Source organism: Strongylocentrotus purpuratus, unplaced genomic scaffold, assembly GCF_000002235.5.
Source record: "Strongylocentrotus purpuratus isolate Spur 01 unplaced genomic scaffold, Spur_5.0 spur5_scaffold_3, whole genome shotgun sequence".
NCBI classification, from domain to species: domain Eukaryota; kingdom Metazoa; phylum Echinodermata; class Echinoidea; order Camarodonta; family Strongylocentrotidae; genus Strongylocentrotus; species Strongylocentrotus purpuratus.
Window position 1 is genome coordinate 8,464,053 of NW_022145609.1, and position 17,774 is coordinate 8,481,826.

General features: G+C 38.1%; 1 protein-coding gene across 1 annotated transcript in view; it reads left to right on the forward strand.

Annotated features, from left to right (window-relative positions):
• Positions 1 to 17,774, forward strand: part of LOC115928612 — a 51,632-nt gene that overhangs the window by 756 nt on the left and 33,102 nt on the right. Inside the window, exons 2-20 of the mRNA XM_030996064.1 lie at positions 1,570 to 1,614; positions 3,552 to 3,712; positions 4,488 to 4,742; positions 5,276 to 5,416; positions 6,114 to 6,303; positions 7,031 to 7,280; positions 7,854 to 8,025; positions 8,656 to 8,844; positions 9,350 to 9,496; positions 10,160 to 10,304; positions 11,262 to 11,426; positions 11,669 to 11,793; positions 12,353 to 12,526; positions 13,339 to 13,479; positions 14,223 to 14,440; positions 15,122 to 15,301; positions 15,808 to 15,952; positions 16,354 to 16,455; positions 17,213 to 17,381. Of these exons, the coding sequence (XP_030851924.1) occupies positions 1,570 to 1,614; positions 3,552 to 3,712; positions 4,488 to 4,742; positions 5,276 to 5,416; positions 6,114 to 6,303; positions 7,031 to 7,280; positions 7,854 to 8,025; positions 8,656 to 8,844; positions 9,350 to 9,496; positions 10,160 to 10,304; positions 11,262 to 11,426; positions 11,669 to 11,793; positions 12,353 to 12,526; positions 13,339 to 13,479; positions 14,223 to 14,440; positions 15,122 to 15,301; positions 15,808 to 15,952; positions 16,354 to 16,455; positions 17,213 to 17,381 (3,114 nt within the window). The remainder of the gene's footprint in view (positions 1 to 1,569; positions 1,615 to 3,551; positions 3,713 to 4,487; positions 4,743 to 5,275; positions 5,417 to 6,113; positions 6,304 to 7,030; positions 7,281 to 7,853; positions 8,026 to 8,655; positions 8,845 to 9,349; positions 9,497 to 10,159; positions 10,305 to 11,261; positions 11,427 to 11,668; positions 11,794 to 12,352; positions 12,527 to 13,338; positions 13,480 to 14,222; positions 14,441 to 15,121; positions 15,302 to 15,807; positions 15,953 to 16,353; positions 16,456 to 17,212; positions 17,382 to 17,774) is intronic.

Consider the following 17,774-nt stretch of genomic DNA (forward strand, 5'->3'; position numbering starts at 1 on the left):
GTGCTTCAACTGCCTGATTGATTGATTGGTGTACAACAAAAGACAATCGATTTTACGAACTAATCCCAAAGACTCAAGTGGATTAAAGTTCTTTTTTAGAATTAGATATTGACGGACGGGTCTACTTCTCAGCGCCTTCCTCCAATGTGTTACCTTTTGTTTCGGAAAGTTTTCTCGCTTTTCACCTGCTTTTGCAGAGTTCATTTAGTAAAAGCAACCCAACATTATTATTTAATGACATTGCTTTTGTTCTGTGAGCCCTGTGTAACTACATTTTAAGTTAATATTAAACCTCTTCTGATATACTGTCATTCATTAGACAAGACATAATAGACCGGTTTACTGACATAATAATATACCTTTTATACCAACTGTTTCGTCTCTCTTTTCAAAAATACATGCACAGGGAATTTTAGCCCCACTGTCCTACCTGTAGCTACTTGCTCCCTCTATATGGATAACTTCCCCAATCGGTGCCTGTTGATCCCCCATGATCCTCTTTTTCTTATGTTAGTTGAGAGCTGAGTTAATGAGATAGCCACCTGTCAGTGACCTTGCTGTGTGGTCTAATCCCTTCTGGCCCAGTGGTATTGACGGTCTTTAAGCGATGGCTCAGTACAAAATAACGAACTTGGATCACGTGTGTCCTTGCAACTTCAAATTCAAGTACTCCATCTCCATACAATTGTGAACGCCCTTAGATTTATGATGCCAAGGTCCTTTTACTTTTAGCTCTGGTGCAATATTTCAACTTTCAAAACAAGTTCGCAGCTGCTTTTAAAACTCAAGCCCTGCCCATCACTATACATTACAATTACTCATTACGTAATCGGAACGCCTGAAATTTTCCTTGTTGATTTTTTTTCGAAAGTCCTTGTGATTTCGAAACAACAAGGAAATCCAACAAGATTGAAGGTTTCCTTAGTCCGCGAAGGACAGGAAATTTAAAACGAGGTTTATTTATTGTGTTTGTGTGTTTTTATATTGCTCTTTGAAGAAAGACGTAGAAGATAAGTCAATAACCTTGCATCTAAACATTGCCACGCTTTGTCAGGTAGGTTTATTGACACATTTATTCCAGGGTCCGAGTAGGAACGTTCTTGGAAAGTACTTTTTATTAACTGCATGTAAACAAACTTGTACCGAGTAAAACAGCTGGAGGTTGGCTCGTCTCCAAAGCCAAAGCTCCTTTCTCTAACACAAATATAATCACACAACTAATCTGCTTCCTTTCGTATTTTCGTTTTCCAATTCACGAGGTGATGAGGAATAAATATAAATATAAGCTAGGTTTATATTATAACCCCGTCCACGTTTGTGAACAGGATGCTTTCGGTCCTATCGTTTAATTTATATTAAAGAACCTTTTTTTATTCTTCAAATATTTTCTTTAAGTGTCTAACTTATTAAACTTATTTTTCTGAAGTATGATGGGAGATGTTGACCTGAAGTAAATTCGTGTGGTTCAAATATTTGTGAACAGCTTTCTTTGTTGAATTTGAAATCTAGAGTAACAAAATCTCATTATTAACTGTTTGATTTCATCTGTGTTTATTTGTTATTTTACAGGACCAGTGAGGGAAACGCAATGTGCAGAAGAATGCAATAGTCGAGGTAAGAATACATTCCTTCTTTTTTCTTCGTCAAGATCATTGGTTTTAGATGATCATCTATTAAAACAAAAGTCATGTAGGTTTGTATCATGAATATACACACTGTACTAGGGGTATGTCAAGTTTTGTGCAGAGTTCGATAAGAGAAGTCGGTACGTGAGAGACCAAACTTTCACCAAAGGCCAGAAGAGAACATGAGAAAGAGAGTGAGCAAAAGAGAAGAATAAAGAGATGGAGAGTGCTAGCTTGGGAACAGTGACATTAGAGGTCAGAAGAGAAAATGGAACAACAAGCAGCCACAAAACTTGGCTGCTTGAAGGTAGGGGCCATAAAAGGGTGCATAACATGTAGGTACTCGAGATTTGCATCATTTGTTTGTGCGTCACGGTGAGGGTTTCTCGGTAAAGATAATCACTTTCCTGAAAGGTTGCACGTGTATACCCAGCTGATCATTGTTTACATCAACTCGCTCTCCTATTGGTCAGATTAGAATAGGTCATGGACCTAGATCCAGCTGTTTGTACCAATTTTGTCATTCTTTTTTATTTACTAAAAAGGTAAATGTTGATGGGAATTTATAAAATAAATTTATTTACTCTATCAATAAATTTGTTTTTGCATATTAGATGATTAAAATATATCTGCTAGACGATAAATATGAAAATCTGACTGTAAAACTCTGGCTTTCAGTTGTGTATAGTTTCAGTACGTTTGAGAACTTCTACTTAGATCTAGATCTACATTCAACTGTATTTGGCAGCGCAGCTTTACACTCGGAAATGGCCGTATGTATTTTGAAATCTTGTATAAGTTTTATCTCATGGTATATACTGACTAGGAAGACAAAATAATTTCATTTTTATTCCATGTGGAATAAAGGAAAGTGAAAGTTTTGAAGCTTCAGTCACAAGTTCAGTCCCATTTGATAATTTTGGTGTCTCCCTTTTATTTTCATGATGTCCAATGAGTTGAATATTTTAGAAGTAGATTGAGTGAGACTCGGAATGAGAGAGGTGTCAATTATGTTTGTTTGCTTAGTAAACAGCTGTAATATGCAATGCATTGTAAATGTTGGGTATTTGATGAATTAACACTAACATTAACAATAACAGACACTAAAGAAAACAAAGAAAAAAGGATGAATTATTTTTCATTATGTTTATAAAATAATGTGCATGATGGGAATGGAATTAGAGTGCATTTAATTTATGTTCATTGTATGAAATAATATTTGAATCATGTGGATGTTGCTAAAGGGATTCGGTATCTTTGTGTCACTCTCAGATTCTAAACAAAATTCTAGATTTAGCTCATGCTGCAATCACACTTTTTAGGTCATTCTGGATGAATCTCATGACGTTTATACAAGTCGATCGCCCATCTGATTATCAAGATATTTAACATTCTATTTGGGAAATGAGTACCGCAGGCCTATATGGTAAAACCGGTCACTCAAAAAAATGTACTTTTTGAGGCACTTCATGATAATTTTGAAGCGCAATTCTTTTAGGGCTTTCACAGTCGCTGATAACACGTAGGGCCATGCATCTCAGATTTGACATTTTTAAACAATGCCTTTAAGCATGTTGAAGATTGAAGATGGTGATGGTGGTGGTGATGGGAGTTAGGATGATGAGGGTGAGAAATGAGAAAGGGGAGAGGATGGTGATGAGGAGGAGATGATTAATGAGGATGATGGTAGGGGTCATGAGGATGATAATGAAAACAATGATATTGGCAAGTCTAATCATGTGAAGCATAAGTGAAACATAGAGCTGTATCCCTATCAGAGGGACTGGATTAAAGCACTACCATCTCACCCCCTCCCTTTTTAAAAATACTTATAATGTTAAACTGGGACCTCAAGTTACGATTACGTAGACATAGACTGAATTTGAGGAGTACTTATGAAATCTGTGTGTAATTTATCTTGGGCAGATGACGAGGGAATGTTCAGAGCTTTCAAGAGCTACTACTTCTCATATGACGTCGAAATTGACAGCAGAATCAGTGGCCCGACCAGTGACCAGTCCTCTACCGTCCGTATTGGGGCCGTAGCTGTCATTGAAGGTCTCTCGGCATGTGACATGGTGCTTAAGGTAAGCAAATTGACGAGCGGTAATGTATCGCTTTAATTAATTTTTTTTTGGGGGGGGGGGGCAAATTAATAATAATAATAATAATAATAATAATCTTTTAAAGTCCACTCCAAATTTTATTAAACCGAAACGGAAATTCTTTTTGCCCAATTGATTGTGAGCCCGGCAGCCACTGAGCAGCACCAGATCGACGTTGCTCTATCCCTTATTGTTGAACGCCAAACAAGGTAGCAGCAACTCCCATCTTTTAACGTCTTTTGGTATGACGCAGCCGGGGTTCGAACCCATGACCTCCCGGTTGTGAGGCGGACGCTCTACTGACTGACCTGACCAAGAACAAATTCATTGTTTGTCATCCTTAGTATATTTTGAAATCTACACAGATATCCTAAGATAGCAGATAGATAATATAAAAACACATCTTTTTTGCAGTTTGTAGTTGTAAGACTGTTTTTCTTATTACATGTATTTATTTAATTTTTATTTTCATCCACTGTAAGCGCTTTGGGCCTTATGGGAAAAGTGCAGTATAAGTAATAATAATAACAACGCCAAAACACTTGTAGGCTAAACATAAATCTTTCTGTGACAATGTTTTATCTCTTTTTTTTTTCTTTTTTTCTTTTTTTGTCTGGGAGATCATGCAAGGAAATCAAATTTCATCAAGAATTCATAATTTTTTTTTTTTGATAACTCTCTATAACAGAGCAAATAATTATGTTATGTTTGCTTGCCTCATAATGATGATTTACATTGTTACGTCTCAATACTTCAGCTCAGCGATATCAGCATCCAAGAGAAACGCCAAGATGGCATCATGGTTGCCGCGGAGACCGCCTCCACCTTCTCCCTTGCCCTTGAGGCTCATCCTCTGCGCTTCTCGATGGAGGGCAACGGCACCATCACCTCTGTCTGCCCTGAGGCCGGGGAAGAGATCTGGGCTCTCAACGTGAAGAGGGGCTTCCTCTCTCACATGCAGACCAAGAGAACTACCTCAAACAATGTTCTGGAAGAGGGTGGAGCTTTCGAGGTAAGAATAAATATGGACTGATAGAGAGGGACAGAGAGAGAAAAAGAGAAAGAGAGAGGTAGAAAGAGAGAGAAAGAGAGAGATGTTGGATAAAAGGTAGAAGAGGCCAACAATTTTATCAAAGATATGAAAGAAACCAAAAATCATTCAAGAAAAGCAATTATATAATAAGATTTTTTTGTATACACCTGTAAGCAATGTACATTATAACAAAATTACTCATGATTCAGACTTTTTCTGTCTTGTACTACATCTATGTGTGTTGAATTGCAGCTGATTACATCATCTTTGAAGCCCCCCCTGCACTACTTATAGCTACTGGCATCCTCTATATAGCACACAATGCCTAATCATTGACCATTGGTCCCCGATGATCCTTCTTTTGTTAAATGAGAACTGATTTGATGAGATATACTGTCAGTGACCATGCAGGGAGGTCTAATCCCTCCCTCCTGGCCAAACTATTACAGTGGCTTTGAATGTTGTATCAATTTTGTGACCCATCTTCTCCCTCTGGTCCTTGTCATTAACAGACTGGTGTGACTGGTACATGCATGCCTGTATACAGCCCTACAGGAGAGATGACCTTCCTCAAGAGTAATGACTTCCTCATGTGCAAACACAGAACCAACCTCAACATGTTCGTGGATGCCATCCCTGTTCATCTTCTTGCTGTAAGTATTTCATCATTAACCAATCATTCAGGAGCAATTTTTTTGTTCAATTTTGAATTCTAAGAAGCAGAGCTCTTGCTTCAAATTTGAATTAAAATCATCTGCCATCAACTTGGATCATTGCTTGTTGCCTATCCAACTTTCAGTGGCCATTTAGTTACAATGAATAGCCCAAATGAACCTGAAATGCTAAATGAAGCGTTTGATCAATCAAGAGTTTTAGGTTGTGAATATTCACTCATAGCAGAAACCTTTAGAGAACATCTACTATGTATCCAGTGGTAGTGCCCAATTTTCATTGACCTTTGGGCTGGGTTTTAAAAATAAATGGGCATTTTTACAAAATTGAACCATACTCCGCATTTTGATTTGTGAGACCATATTTGTAAGGGGCCATAATGCAAGGACAGACAGGTTTCCTGACATGATTCAGCAGTTAAAACGTGGCCCTGAGAACTGATGGTGGTTGAAATTGATGGTATTGAATGTATTTTCAATCCTTATGAGTATATAAAATACTCAGGATTTAGCTGTTCAAACGTGGCCCTGAGAACTGATGGTATTCAAAATAAATGGTATTAATGGTATTTTCTATCCTTGAATTGTTTGAATCCTTGAAGTGCTTTTTCTAAAAAGCAAGGGTCACTGAAGCGTTACAGCTCCATAGGTTAATGTATCAATCTTACATTTCTCCTAGCCTACTGCAAGCCCTCTAACCAGCAGGATGGAATGTGAATACCAGATGGACAGCCAAAGCATCAGCTCTGTAGAATGCCACGAGACACATGCCCTCAGACCTTTCGCTGCGTCAGACTCCCAACCAGAGATCATGGTTCATACATCCATCACCAAGACAGATGTCAGGTCAACCATCTCATCGTCACTCAGTAAGTTACAAAGAATAATAATAGTACAGTCAAACCTGTCTACAGCGATTGACCCAAGGGAAACGCAAACACTGGTCTTTGTAGACAGGTGTTGTAGACAGATTCCTTCAGTACATGTTTCAATGAGAAACCAATTTCAAGGTAAACAAAAAATGTGCTTGTTGTAGACAGGTGGTCACTAACAGGGAAAAAGATACACGGGGGCTCGGGGCAATCTAGCCCCCGAAATGCCCAAAAGAGCCCCCGAAAGTCTTAAAAGACCCCCCAAATTTTGTATAGAGTTCAATGCAAAACAAATTAAAGAGTGTTATTTTTATGCAAGCAAGCTTGAAAAGTAGCCCCCAAAATTTTAAAGAAATTTTTTCCTGGTCACTAAAGCAGGTTTGACTGTAATACAAATGATACTTTTATAGTGCATAATACTGAAAAGCCTCTATGCGCTTTGCAAATGTGATCCTACAGAAAGCAAATAGATCTACTGTGAAAGAATCCTTAGACTTGTTAAGAAAAGGGAACATTAACATCATAATAGAAAATAAGATGAACTATAGTGGTGAAAATTAGATAATGGGAGGGAATTTCACAGACGAGGAGGAGCAATAGATGATGCCCAGTCACAATGAAAAAATGCATTAGAGCCTCACAAAATTAGACATTCATTTATACCATTCTCCTGTGAACTTGAGTTTTCATCAGACCACATTATCTTCACTCTCTGTTACCACAGGTAGTGAGTTTGCCCGCAGGACCAGCCTTCTGTACGAGGACCCCATCCAGGTTTCCGAGATCAACAGCGACGATGTCCGAAACACGATCACCCAGATCTGCAACTCCATCACCAACGGGATCAGTTCCGAGACTCCCGGCCTCTTCGAAACTCTGACCAAGCAGTTTGGAGAACTTGACACCAATAACATGAACACTGTTATCAACAGGCTCTTCAGGATTTGCCCAGAAGTAGAGACAAATGAAGTCATGTAAGTCAAACCCATTGACATCTGAATTCATTCATTTCCATGGGCTTAATACAGTAGCCACCAGGTTCCTGGAGGCATCCATTTCTGCCTCATGTCATATGTATGTCTTTGAGAGACTTGGTAATTGAACCTGGAAGTCATTCTAGCATTCTCCTGTGTTTGTTTGTATGTAATTTATTGTATTTTATCATCTGATATTTGTTCTGGTATTTACTAGAGTGAGTTCTATTTAGTCTCTGGGTATGGTTCGTATATTTTTGTGTGGGTAGATTGATAACATGTATTAGTTGAACATACTGTTTTATGTTCTAAAAAGGCAATGAGTTGTCTTTGATACACATACATGCGAGCCAGATTCAATCTTTATTTTTTCATTCCAATTCACATCATATGGTTGTATAGTGGTGTTGTGGTTTGGTGGATAGCTATGCTTAAGCCATGGTAAATACATTGGAGCACCAGGCGTGGCAGTGCCAGACATGAGCAATTTCCAACAACCCACTTTTACTATTATTATTATTATCATTATTATCATCATTATTATACGATCTTGTACTGTTTGTATCCCTTCAGTAAAATGGTGAAGGATGCTCTGACTGATTGCGACACGGAGCAGTGTGCTCAGGGATTCCATTCCATCATCGCATCTGAGAACTCGGTTGAAAACGAATTCTACCTTAGGAAGTGGTTCATGAAGCTTGTCTTCCACAAGAACCCTACCAAGAACATGATCAACCTCGTCAAGGTAATTATCAAAGAGTAGCTTTTGCATTTGACTGTAAGACACTTGCTCATGTGACGATTGCTCCATTTCAGAGACCTACGCTAACCCATTCAGCTCTGCACCAACTCTAAACATAATCCCTAAACCTAAACTTAGCGTAAAATCTAATTGCAATCCTAATTCTTACTGTATAACCTTGATAGATTTGTCACCAAAGCAAAGGTTGGATCACCCGTCACTGATTACAGCTTGAAAATATATTTGCTACTTTCATGAATCCAATGTTTTTCCAAACAAATCATTCACAGGTCCTTCTGACCTCGTACTTTTAGACTTCAAAACACCTATTAAAAACCCATGTAAAAGTTACCGAACATGACACGTCTGTCATTATCATTCTTTGTTTCAGTGCTATATAAATGGAGTCCAGGAAGTATGATTACACCTCGAAAACAGTTTCTATTTTTCATGAATTTAATGGTTCTCAAAACAAATTATTCACAGGTCTTCCAGACCTTGATCCTTTTTTGTGAATTTAATGGTTCTCAAAACAAACAATGTACATTCAGCCTTTAAAAAAAAACACCACATTTTAACCCGTGTAAAAGTTACCGGAACATGACACATCTGTTTTACCATCGTTTGTTTCAGCGCTATGTGGGTGGAAACCAGGAAATGAACCTGCCAGCATATTACGCCCTCTCCTCCATGATCCACCAATACTGTCGCATGTCAGAGGAGGACTGCTCCAGGGATGCAGACATCTTGAGCGCTGCCGTCGTCTTTGAAGATAACCTCCATGATTCCTGCCTACCAGAGAGTGAAGAGGATGAGAAGAAGGTAGGTGGATATCATGTTCATATGTAGTATGTAACTGTACCTCTAGGGGGCATTTTCCAATCTAACCTGTCGCTTTCATTCAAAGATGGATCTAGATATTTGAGCTGTATTATCATAACCATATCTGCAGTTCTTTGACCAAAAATATGTGTTTGTTGATTGAACACAATTGATGACTTTTTAAAAGTTGGTCTGATTTCAACATACATAATTCTCTTCATATAAAAGAGGATTTGTATTTCCTCCTATTTTAAGTCATTCACAGATCGTGACTTAAACATGTTATGATAAACTGTCAGGATGTTGATTTCAACCTTTTTGTGAAACTGATAATCTGTCCTAATCTTTTCTGCCCTTATGGATAAAAATGTTACAACGTCTCAGAAAACCATTCTTTCACTGGCAGTTTGTTGGCTTTTGGATCCCATTGTAATGTTACTAGGCTGACATAATTTTTTCCCAATCGCAAACTACATGTATGCTGTCATATCATTGATGTCTATAGATCCTGATGTCTGTGAGGGCCATCGGTAACATGGGTCTCATCCAGAGCAAGAGTCTTCTCAACAAATGCAACAGGGACCAGAACCCCGGCCTGCTCCGTGTTGCTGCAATCCAAGCCTACCGAAGAGCATCGTGCAATGATGTCCCTGTAAGCAAGATTTTTTTGTTGGTACCTCAGTGGCTCAGTCATACTGTCAAACGGACACCACACCGCCTGAATAATGGCCGTTCAGCATTTTTTAAAATTTATTTATTTATTTTTATTTATTTTATTTAATTTATTTATTATTATTATATATATATATATATATATATATATTTTTTTTTTTTTTTTTTTTTTTTTTGGGGGGGGGGGGGGGGGGGGTTCTCTTTTCCGTTCTGTGTTAGTCTCGGTGGTGTGACTGAGGTATGAGATGCCATCCCCTTTTAACCCAATTTACAATCTACATGTATCTTAAGAAATTCAGATTTTAAAAGCTTATTTTTCAATTTCCTTTGGAAGAAACTTAATTATTTAAGCACTTGTTTCTGGGTGAGGACAGCAAATTTACCAGTAATGATTTGTCAAAACATATATTACATCATTGATATTCTTCCATTTGCTGTCTTAGGATGAAAGGAACGAAACATAAAATTTGATTTCAATGATTCTCCCTTGAACCTTGAATCAATACCCTCTCACTATTAAAGAGGATCTAGCTTTTGCCTTAATAGTCTTATTAAATAGATAAAGTCTTTATGCATCTCTCAAATTGCAACAATACATAGAAAGTAGTTTTATTTGTTGATGGTTATCTCTTTTCACCATCAGACTGATCGATACATGCGTATCTTTAGCACCATCGATAATGACAGTGAGCTGAGGATCGCTGCCTACCGTGCCATCATCAGGTGCCCCTCTGAGACACTCCTGCAGGGCATTGCTAACACCATGGCTGTTGAACCAACTAACCAAGGTAGGCTGACCTGAAGGTCATGGACACCCTGGGAGGTGTTTCACAAAGATTATAAGTAAAACTTAATTCTAAGTTGGACTAAAAAATTATGGAGAGCCATTTGTAGCATTAAAATAAAATATATTAAGAAGCAAAAATTCAATTATTTTAGACTTTTCATAAATTTGACATCAAGAACACGAAATCTCCTTGATAATAGAAAATATGAATGATTTGAATCAACATTTTATGCCCTTTAAAATAACTTTTACAAAATATTTTCTAAGATGCTAACGGCTTGCCATAATTGTTAAGTCCAACTTAGAGATAAGTTCAACTTAGGATCTTTGTGAAACACCCACCTGTTCTGTTGTAGATGGTGTCAGGAGTGGGATCGGTGCCAATGCAACTGATAGGGATGCAACAAGTTTGGTCCCTAATGTACCAGATAAGATATTTATCTGAATGATCCAAGCTGTATTTTGGTATTGACATTTTGAAGAGGATAATTCCCCAGATTTCATCATGTTATGAAAGGGAATCAAAGATAAAAAGAAACTATTATTAAAGGATGTGATGATTTCCTTAATTCATATAAATATTAATGAAGGTGCTATGCAATTTTCAAATAACTGGAATGTACATGCATGTAGTACTTTAGTAATTTAGTGTTATCTGTAATAACTTTAACCCAAATGATGTTAAGTTTAATGGGGTAGGTTATTCCCAATCTTGACTGTGTTTCTTGCTGGTTTATAATTAATATCCATTGTTTAAAATGCAATGAGTAGTTTAGAATCAATCAATATTTTACAAAGATAAATTCAGTTTTGAATTTGTAATTATGGCTATTCAATATCTATTAAAGATTGATTGTCGAAAGTTTTTATCACTTTTCATCATGTTACTGATATCCTCAATACATCCTGCTGTCGTAAGGTCAGTCTTAACTGTTTCCTATTGTCTTCCATCTTCCAGTGACCTGCTATGTGTCCAGTCATCTTGCCAACCTCAGGAATTCCCAGGACCCCATGGTGGTTGACCTCCAGACTGCAATCAGCCAGAGTCCCCTTGCCAACGTCACCAAGTGTGGCATGGACTACAGGAAGTTCTCTCACAACTATGGTCTTTCTTATTTTGATGGTGAGTTTCACTAAACCCATTTATTTGATCGAGAGGATTGTAGTACATACATTACTTGAAGTTGCAAATGAAATGTGCTGACATGTGCTTTTAAATGATCTCTGTCTCTGTTTTTTGTTTCACAAGTGCGCCTTGAGCATTTGATGTCAAGTGGATTTGGCACCTTACAAATCTCATATACTTAAATTCTTCTTCTGATTATTATTAATATAAAACCTCTTTCTTTATTTTGTATTTTTTAGACGAGTCTGGCAATGGAATCCACTTCGACAGTGATGTAGTCTTCTCCTCACAGTCTTATCTCCCAAGGAGTGCCCGCCTAGCCATGAATGTGGATCTCTTTGGTTATGGATTTGATCTCTTTGAGGTGTGTGATACTTCCTTTAAAGGCTCATAGTAGTGGGTTTTCATGGGGAATTCAACACCATTCGGATGTTAACTCAATAACGGCTGTTTTTTAATTACCAATGAGTGGACTTGACTGTTACTACCGCCATGAGAAATTTTTCATAATGTAATATTTCCCTGACCCTCGAGATATGAAGGCAAGTTGGAGTATTTTCTAGTGGGACCATGGGTTTGATGCTTCAGAAACCTTCACAGACACATTAATTGGTATTTCAACCAAATTACAACTATTAAAAAAGAACCAAGTCATGAAGTGGCATGTTTGTTTGATGTCGACTCTAAAGGCTCGTTTTGATATGAAAAAAAAAAAGCTGCCGTTTAAAAAATGTTATTGATATGAATGGCAACTGCAAGCGATGCAAAATACAGAAATGTAACGCTCACATTTTGTCATTAATAAATGGCGCGGTTTTGCCACAGCAAACCTGGGCATCATATCAGTCCCAAGCTAGTCTTCATGTTTAGTGACTTTTACCACTGGTAATTCACACGTACCTGTATGTTTGATTTTTGTTTAGTTGGATGCAAGGACTGTTGGATTCCAGGATGCCCTCGAGGAACTGATGACTCTTAGCGAAGAAGATCGTGAAGCTAACATGATCGAGAAGGTCCACAGGATGATGAATAAGCGTGTCAACAGACAGAGGAGAGAGGGTATAAAGACCTCTGCTCTCAACAGGATCAAGAATCAGGTAAAAATTATCCTTTTGTTGTTGGTACAGGTTTCAGGCAGGCCCTGTCGTCTCTCTTGTTTCAGGCTACATATTGTACAGAATAGATCAGACTCCATGTCATGGTCTCTTAACATCCTTATGGAGTAATAGCAACTGTACCCCTTGCGTTAAAAGTGTAAAATAAATGAATGGATGCATCTCTATCTCTCTGGTGAAAAAGCATTTAAGAAAATTTCAGGAAAAACAAATTTTATTGTGTGAAAAGAAAAATGTATGCTTCTTCTTTTTGTAGGAACACATTTAATGAAGATCATTTTAATACTTAAAGAAATATGTTGAGATAATTTGTTTTTCATGTAGAGTTTTCCATATCTCCCTCCTTTATCTCTACTTGTTAAGCCTGGTTATCAAACATACAAATTCAAAGCGACTGTCAGCATGGGTTTGCTATTCATTGAATCAAGGGAGCAATATGAGTTACAAATATTTAATTTATCTTTGATGCATTGATGAGTATTTTTTGTTTTTTGTGTTTGAAATAAACCTTTACTCAGATACAAAGTCACAGATAACATCATACATAAATATTTATAACAAGCATTTTTTCACATTTGTAAATAAGATCAAATTATATTTTAAATTATATATCTGTATTTACTTGAAAGCAGATTGTAGATGCATTTTCTGTGAATCCTTAATTATCTTCCTCCACTTAGTGGTTGTCTCATCTGTTGTCTTAGTTTCATTTTCCTCAACTTCTAGTCTGTATTTAAAAATAAACAGAAAATATTTGCATTGATGAGTATTGATTTTGCTGTTCATGTTGACAGTACGAAACAAGTCATGATGTCGAGGAGGAGGCTGAGGGAGCTTTCGTAGCCATGAAGGTTCTTGGTAACGACGTCTTCTACAAGGATCGTGATGACATCGAACGTATGGCCGAGAGGTTCAGCAGGGAAAGGCTGATGGAGGTGAGATTGATGATAACGTAGAGATTCAGAGATATCATGGTAATGTTATTAAATGTGTGTGATTGAGAGGGAAAAGCAGAGCTGCCAAGTAAATACGACAGTATGATTTTCCTCAATAAAATACAATTTTCCGAAAACACACACACAAAAAAAAAAATTGGGGAGGGGGGTAGTTTGTGTGTGTGTGTGTGTGTGTGTGTGCCATTTTTATGCCTCCGCTACGTCAGTAAAATACAACTTTTGGGATTAAAGAATACAGTTTTTGAACTCCAGAGGTTAATTGGCAGGTCTGGAAAAGGCTGTTGCTCACTGATAAGCGTACATGTTTCATTATTTGGTGGTATGTACAAATCTACATTTCACCTCTTAGATTTGTTTCTTTCTGTACATTTCTTGACTTTTGCAGGTCATTAGCGTAATGCGATGTCATCTAGGCACCATTTTTGTGAATTTCGCATATCTCTAATAGCTCTCTATAACCAAATGGCATTACATTTTCATACTGCACATCGTGACACTTCAACTGGTTGCGAAGCATATCAACATATCAAATGCATGTGTTCCTTTGCATGACAGTGATCCTGCATAAATAAAAAACCTTCAATCTCGTCTCAATTTTGCATATATATAAATTTCGCACACCAGCTTGCGTTTTTCCATTCATTGGTCATATGAAAGCTGAAGAAAATATTTTTTAAATGTATTGTTCAGATGATTTTACACCGCTTTCTGTCTTCATACAGATCATCGCATCCCTAGTCTCACAGAGAAGCCATGAATACAGTCTGAACAAGAACTTCAAGACTTCCAAGGTGACCATCCCGACCATCGCTGGTATGCCTCTGGAGGTCAACATCCAAGGAGCATTCAACACCATCCTGAAGGCATCCGGCAAGCTGGATGTGCTCGGCATGATGGCCACGCCAAGGAGAATGGCAGTCCAGGGATTGTTTGAACCAAGGTATGTCAATTAAAGCCTGTCTCTCCTAGTTTGGCCAGGGGGATTATACCTCCCTGCAAGGTCACTGACAGGTGGTTATCTCATCAAGTCAGCTCTCAATTAACATAAGAAAGAGAGAATCATCGGGGACCAACAGGCACCGATTAGGCATTATTTGCCATAAAGAGCGCTCAAGTAGCTATAAATAGTGCAAAGGGGATTTATAAGACGCGCTGCTTCGTATGAAAATGAATTTTGATGCTCTTGTCAGATCAAACCTAAACTTTAAATATCAAGCCTTGTTGCTTCATCTCAGATTGTATTTGGATGCCCTGAGAGTTGCACCTGACCTACTTGGGTGAGGATTGATGGTTGTGATGATTCTAAAGTTTGTATTGGTAGCTGTGGATGATAATGATGGGAAAAAACAAGGGTATTTATTTCCAGTTTATCGTCACTATGCTAAGGATTTGAAATGATCTGTGACTGAGTCTCTCTCTTGGGGAAACAGTAAATGACAGGTTCCAGTATTTGGAGTGCAGGGAAATTGTCTTTCTGTGGAAAATACAACATAATCCAGCAAACCATCTTTCTTTTTATAGGCCCAGATCATTCACCTTTCACATAGACACTTCAATGACTTTATTTCTCTCTCAGAATTAATACTTAATCCTTGATTTCTCTTGAACTCCATTTTTGCAGTGCTGCCATCGAGATCAACAGCAACATGATGGTGGATGCCCATTGCGCTCGTAGCGGTCTGTCCCATAAGACCAACATGGCTTCCTCCCTGAGCCTCGGAGGCAGTCTGTCCTTTGAGAACGGCATGCTAAAGGCCAAGGTCACCGCCCCACCAAGACGCGAGACCATCATCGATGCATCGTAAGTATCACTTTGCTTTAGGAATGTCGGAAAGGGAAAAATTGTTGCAGAGGGCAGAAGAATGTGACAGAGACAGTTGATTCTTCTGATAACTCTTAAAATTAACAAATGTAAACCCACTGAACACTGCCTGTATTTGGAACTGTTATTTGTCACTTGTTAAACCTGTTAGGTCCTACAAAGGCATTGTAAGAATTTTACACACACAAACAGACAGAGACATCAAGAAATATCTCATCATTGCAATTTTGGGTGAATGGGGAAGGTTTTGATTAAAAAGGAATGCATTTGTTGGCATATTATAAATAGAAATATTGAGCTGGTTGTCTACTTTGGTGCGACATGCACCCCGGCCTGCACCACCTATTTGCAACTTAAACATTGAGAGCAGCTTATGATACCAAATGTACTGTAGGAATTTATGATGTACTAATTGTTTACATCCTGGTTGGAGCACCATCTTTGCTTATGATTGAATTTGTTTTTCTTTGTGTCCGCGTTGCCAGGTCCTCCCTGTTCTTCATGCAGAGGAATGAAATGGTACCAGTCTCTGAGCCTGAGGATGCTGTGACTTCCATTGAAGAAACTTTTGCTAATGACCGATACAACCTCCACATCAGTGGCACCAGACCAAACATGGCCTTCTCTCTGGTAAGAATTTTGTTCTTTCTCTTCAGCCTCCCCCCCCCCTTCCCCTTACGATCAAATCTTTTAACCTTTAACCTTCAAAGCAATGGCATCAGACATGCCTTTTTGATACCTTTCTCTGTAGAAACTATGGGCTTTGAGAGTGGAACTCAATCATACAGTTTTTGAGCGTTAAGTAACGACTGGCTGGAATACTCCCCAGGGAGTGGAGATTGTGCACACAGTGTGTGCGGGCAAGCACTGAATCCAATGACCGGGGTAATAGTATACTTGTGAAGCGCTTAAAGACATTTGTATTAAGCGCTATATAAAAGCTAAATATTATTATTATTATTATCCACTACTTGGATGATTTTTCTTTAATTCTCTTCTTTTCTTCTCTTCTTTTCTTCTCTTTCAAACAGCCCCAAGCATTCTTCCAGAACTGGAGAATGGAGATCACTCTGGACAAGCTTGAAGACAGCCTCGTTTCTTACGATCTTGAAGCTGGATTCAGAACAGACAAGGTAGGAGTTTTCAGCATATCATAGAACTTGTTAACCCATTCCCTACCTGAAGTGGGTGGCTCCTTTACGGAAGTCTATGAGAATAAAAGAATTGAGTAGTTAGTTGGTTAAATTGAGGGGTTTATTCTTATCTACCATTGTGTGTATTAAAAAGAGTTATAAATCATTGTTCAACATCAATTTTTGTGTAACGATTCATTGTTGAATTGGGCATAAGACATCTGACATCTTAACTACATTAAACCTATGGGAAGAAAAAAAGGAGGAGTATTTTAATAGCCCAAATGCAAAGTACAAATTTGAAATTCATCAGCATGATTCATGAACCGTCCATAGCATGCAAAGGATTTTGTGGCCGAGGCCAGTACATGTAAGTGTTCATGTGCTTCCTCATTAGTAATTAGCATGTAGCAATGGCGAGAAAAGACGCGTCAGGAGCACCAAATTCATAATGATTGGTGTCGTCAGTGAATGGAAAGTTGTAATTTGGAAAGATAAAATGAAGCCTAATCCAGGAAAAAGTGATATCTGCATGTACCAGGTTCCTGTCCCTAAGATATGCTTCGAACCACCTCTGTGCTTTAAAATATGATAGTCATCGATGCAAACAATAAGTACTATTATAACTGTCAACAATAATTATTTATTTCATATTCTGGAGGCATCTTTTCATACCGCCTAATTTAGCTAAACAATTACCCGTAGCTATATTCTGAACAGGTCAGTGAACCCCTTATTCTGGTTGTGTTTATTATAGGCATTCAGGAACGGTCAGATTGAGAAGACGGATCACCTCCACCTTCTGCTTGGTGCCCCCGGTAGCGAGACCGTTGGTGTGTACAGCATGGACCTGGCTTATCACCGTAGCAACGCCACCCTCCTTATCAACGCAGAAACTCCACAACACGGCAGCATCTATGTCATAGGTATGGAGGTTACGATTATAAATTACAGGAGTAGAAACATATCATCTGTTTGGAGCCAGAGGGGCGTTCACTTGTTATTATTTTAAACAAAGTTAACGCCCTTATTTGGCTCCAAACAGACGCAAACAGAGCCTACAATTTTAAATAATGTAAAGGGTAAATCTTGATAGGAAATGGAGATGACTCGTTTGCAGTCAGTGAACAAGCTATCGTTGAGTATGAGTCAATGACTTAACGTTTTGAATTCTAAGCCAAAAAGAAGTTGGGCTAGAGTCTATAGAAGATGCATGTCAAATCAATATCAAATCATACCCAGTAGGTTATCAACTCTTGTAGTCCATCTTTTAGTTTATAAGTGTAACTTCATCTGGGAATAAGAATTACAGATGTTAA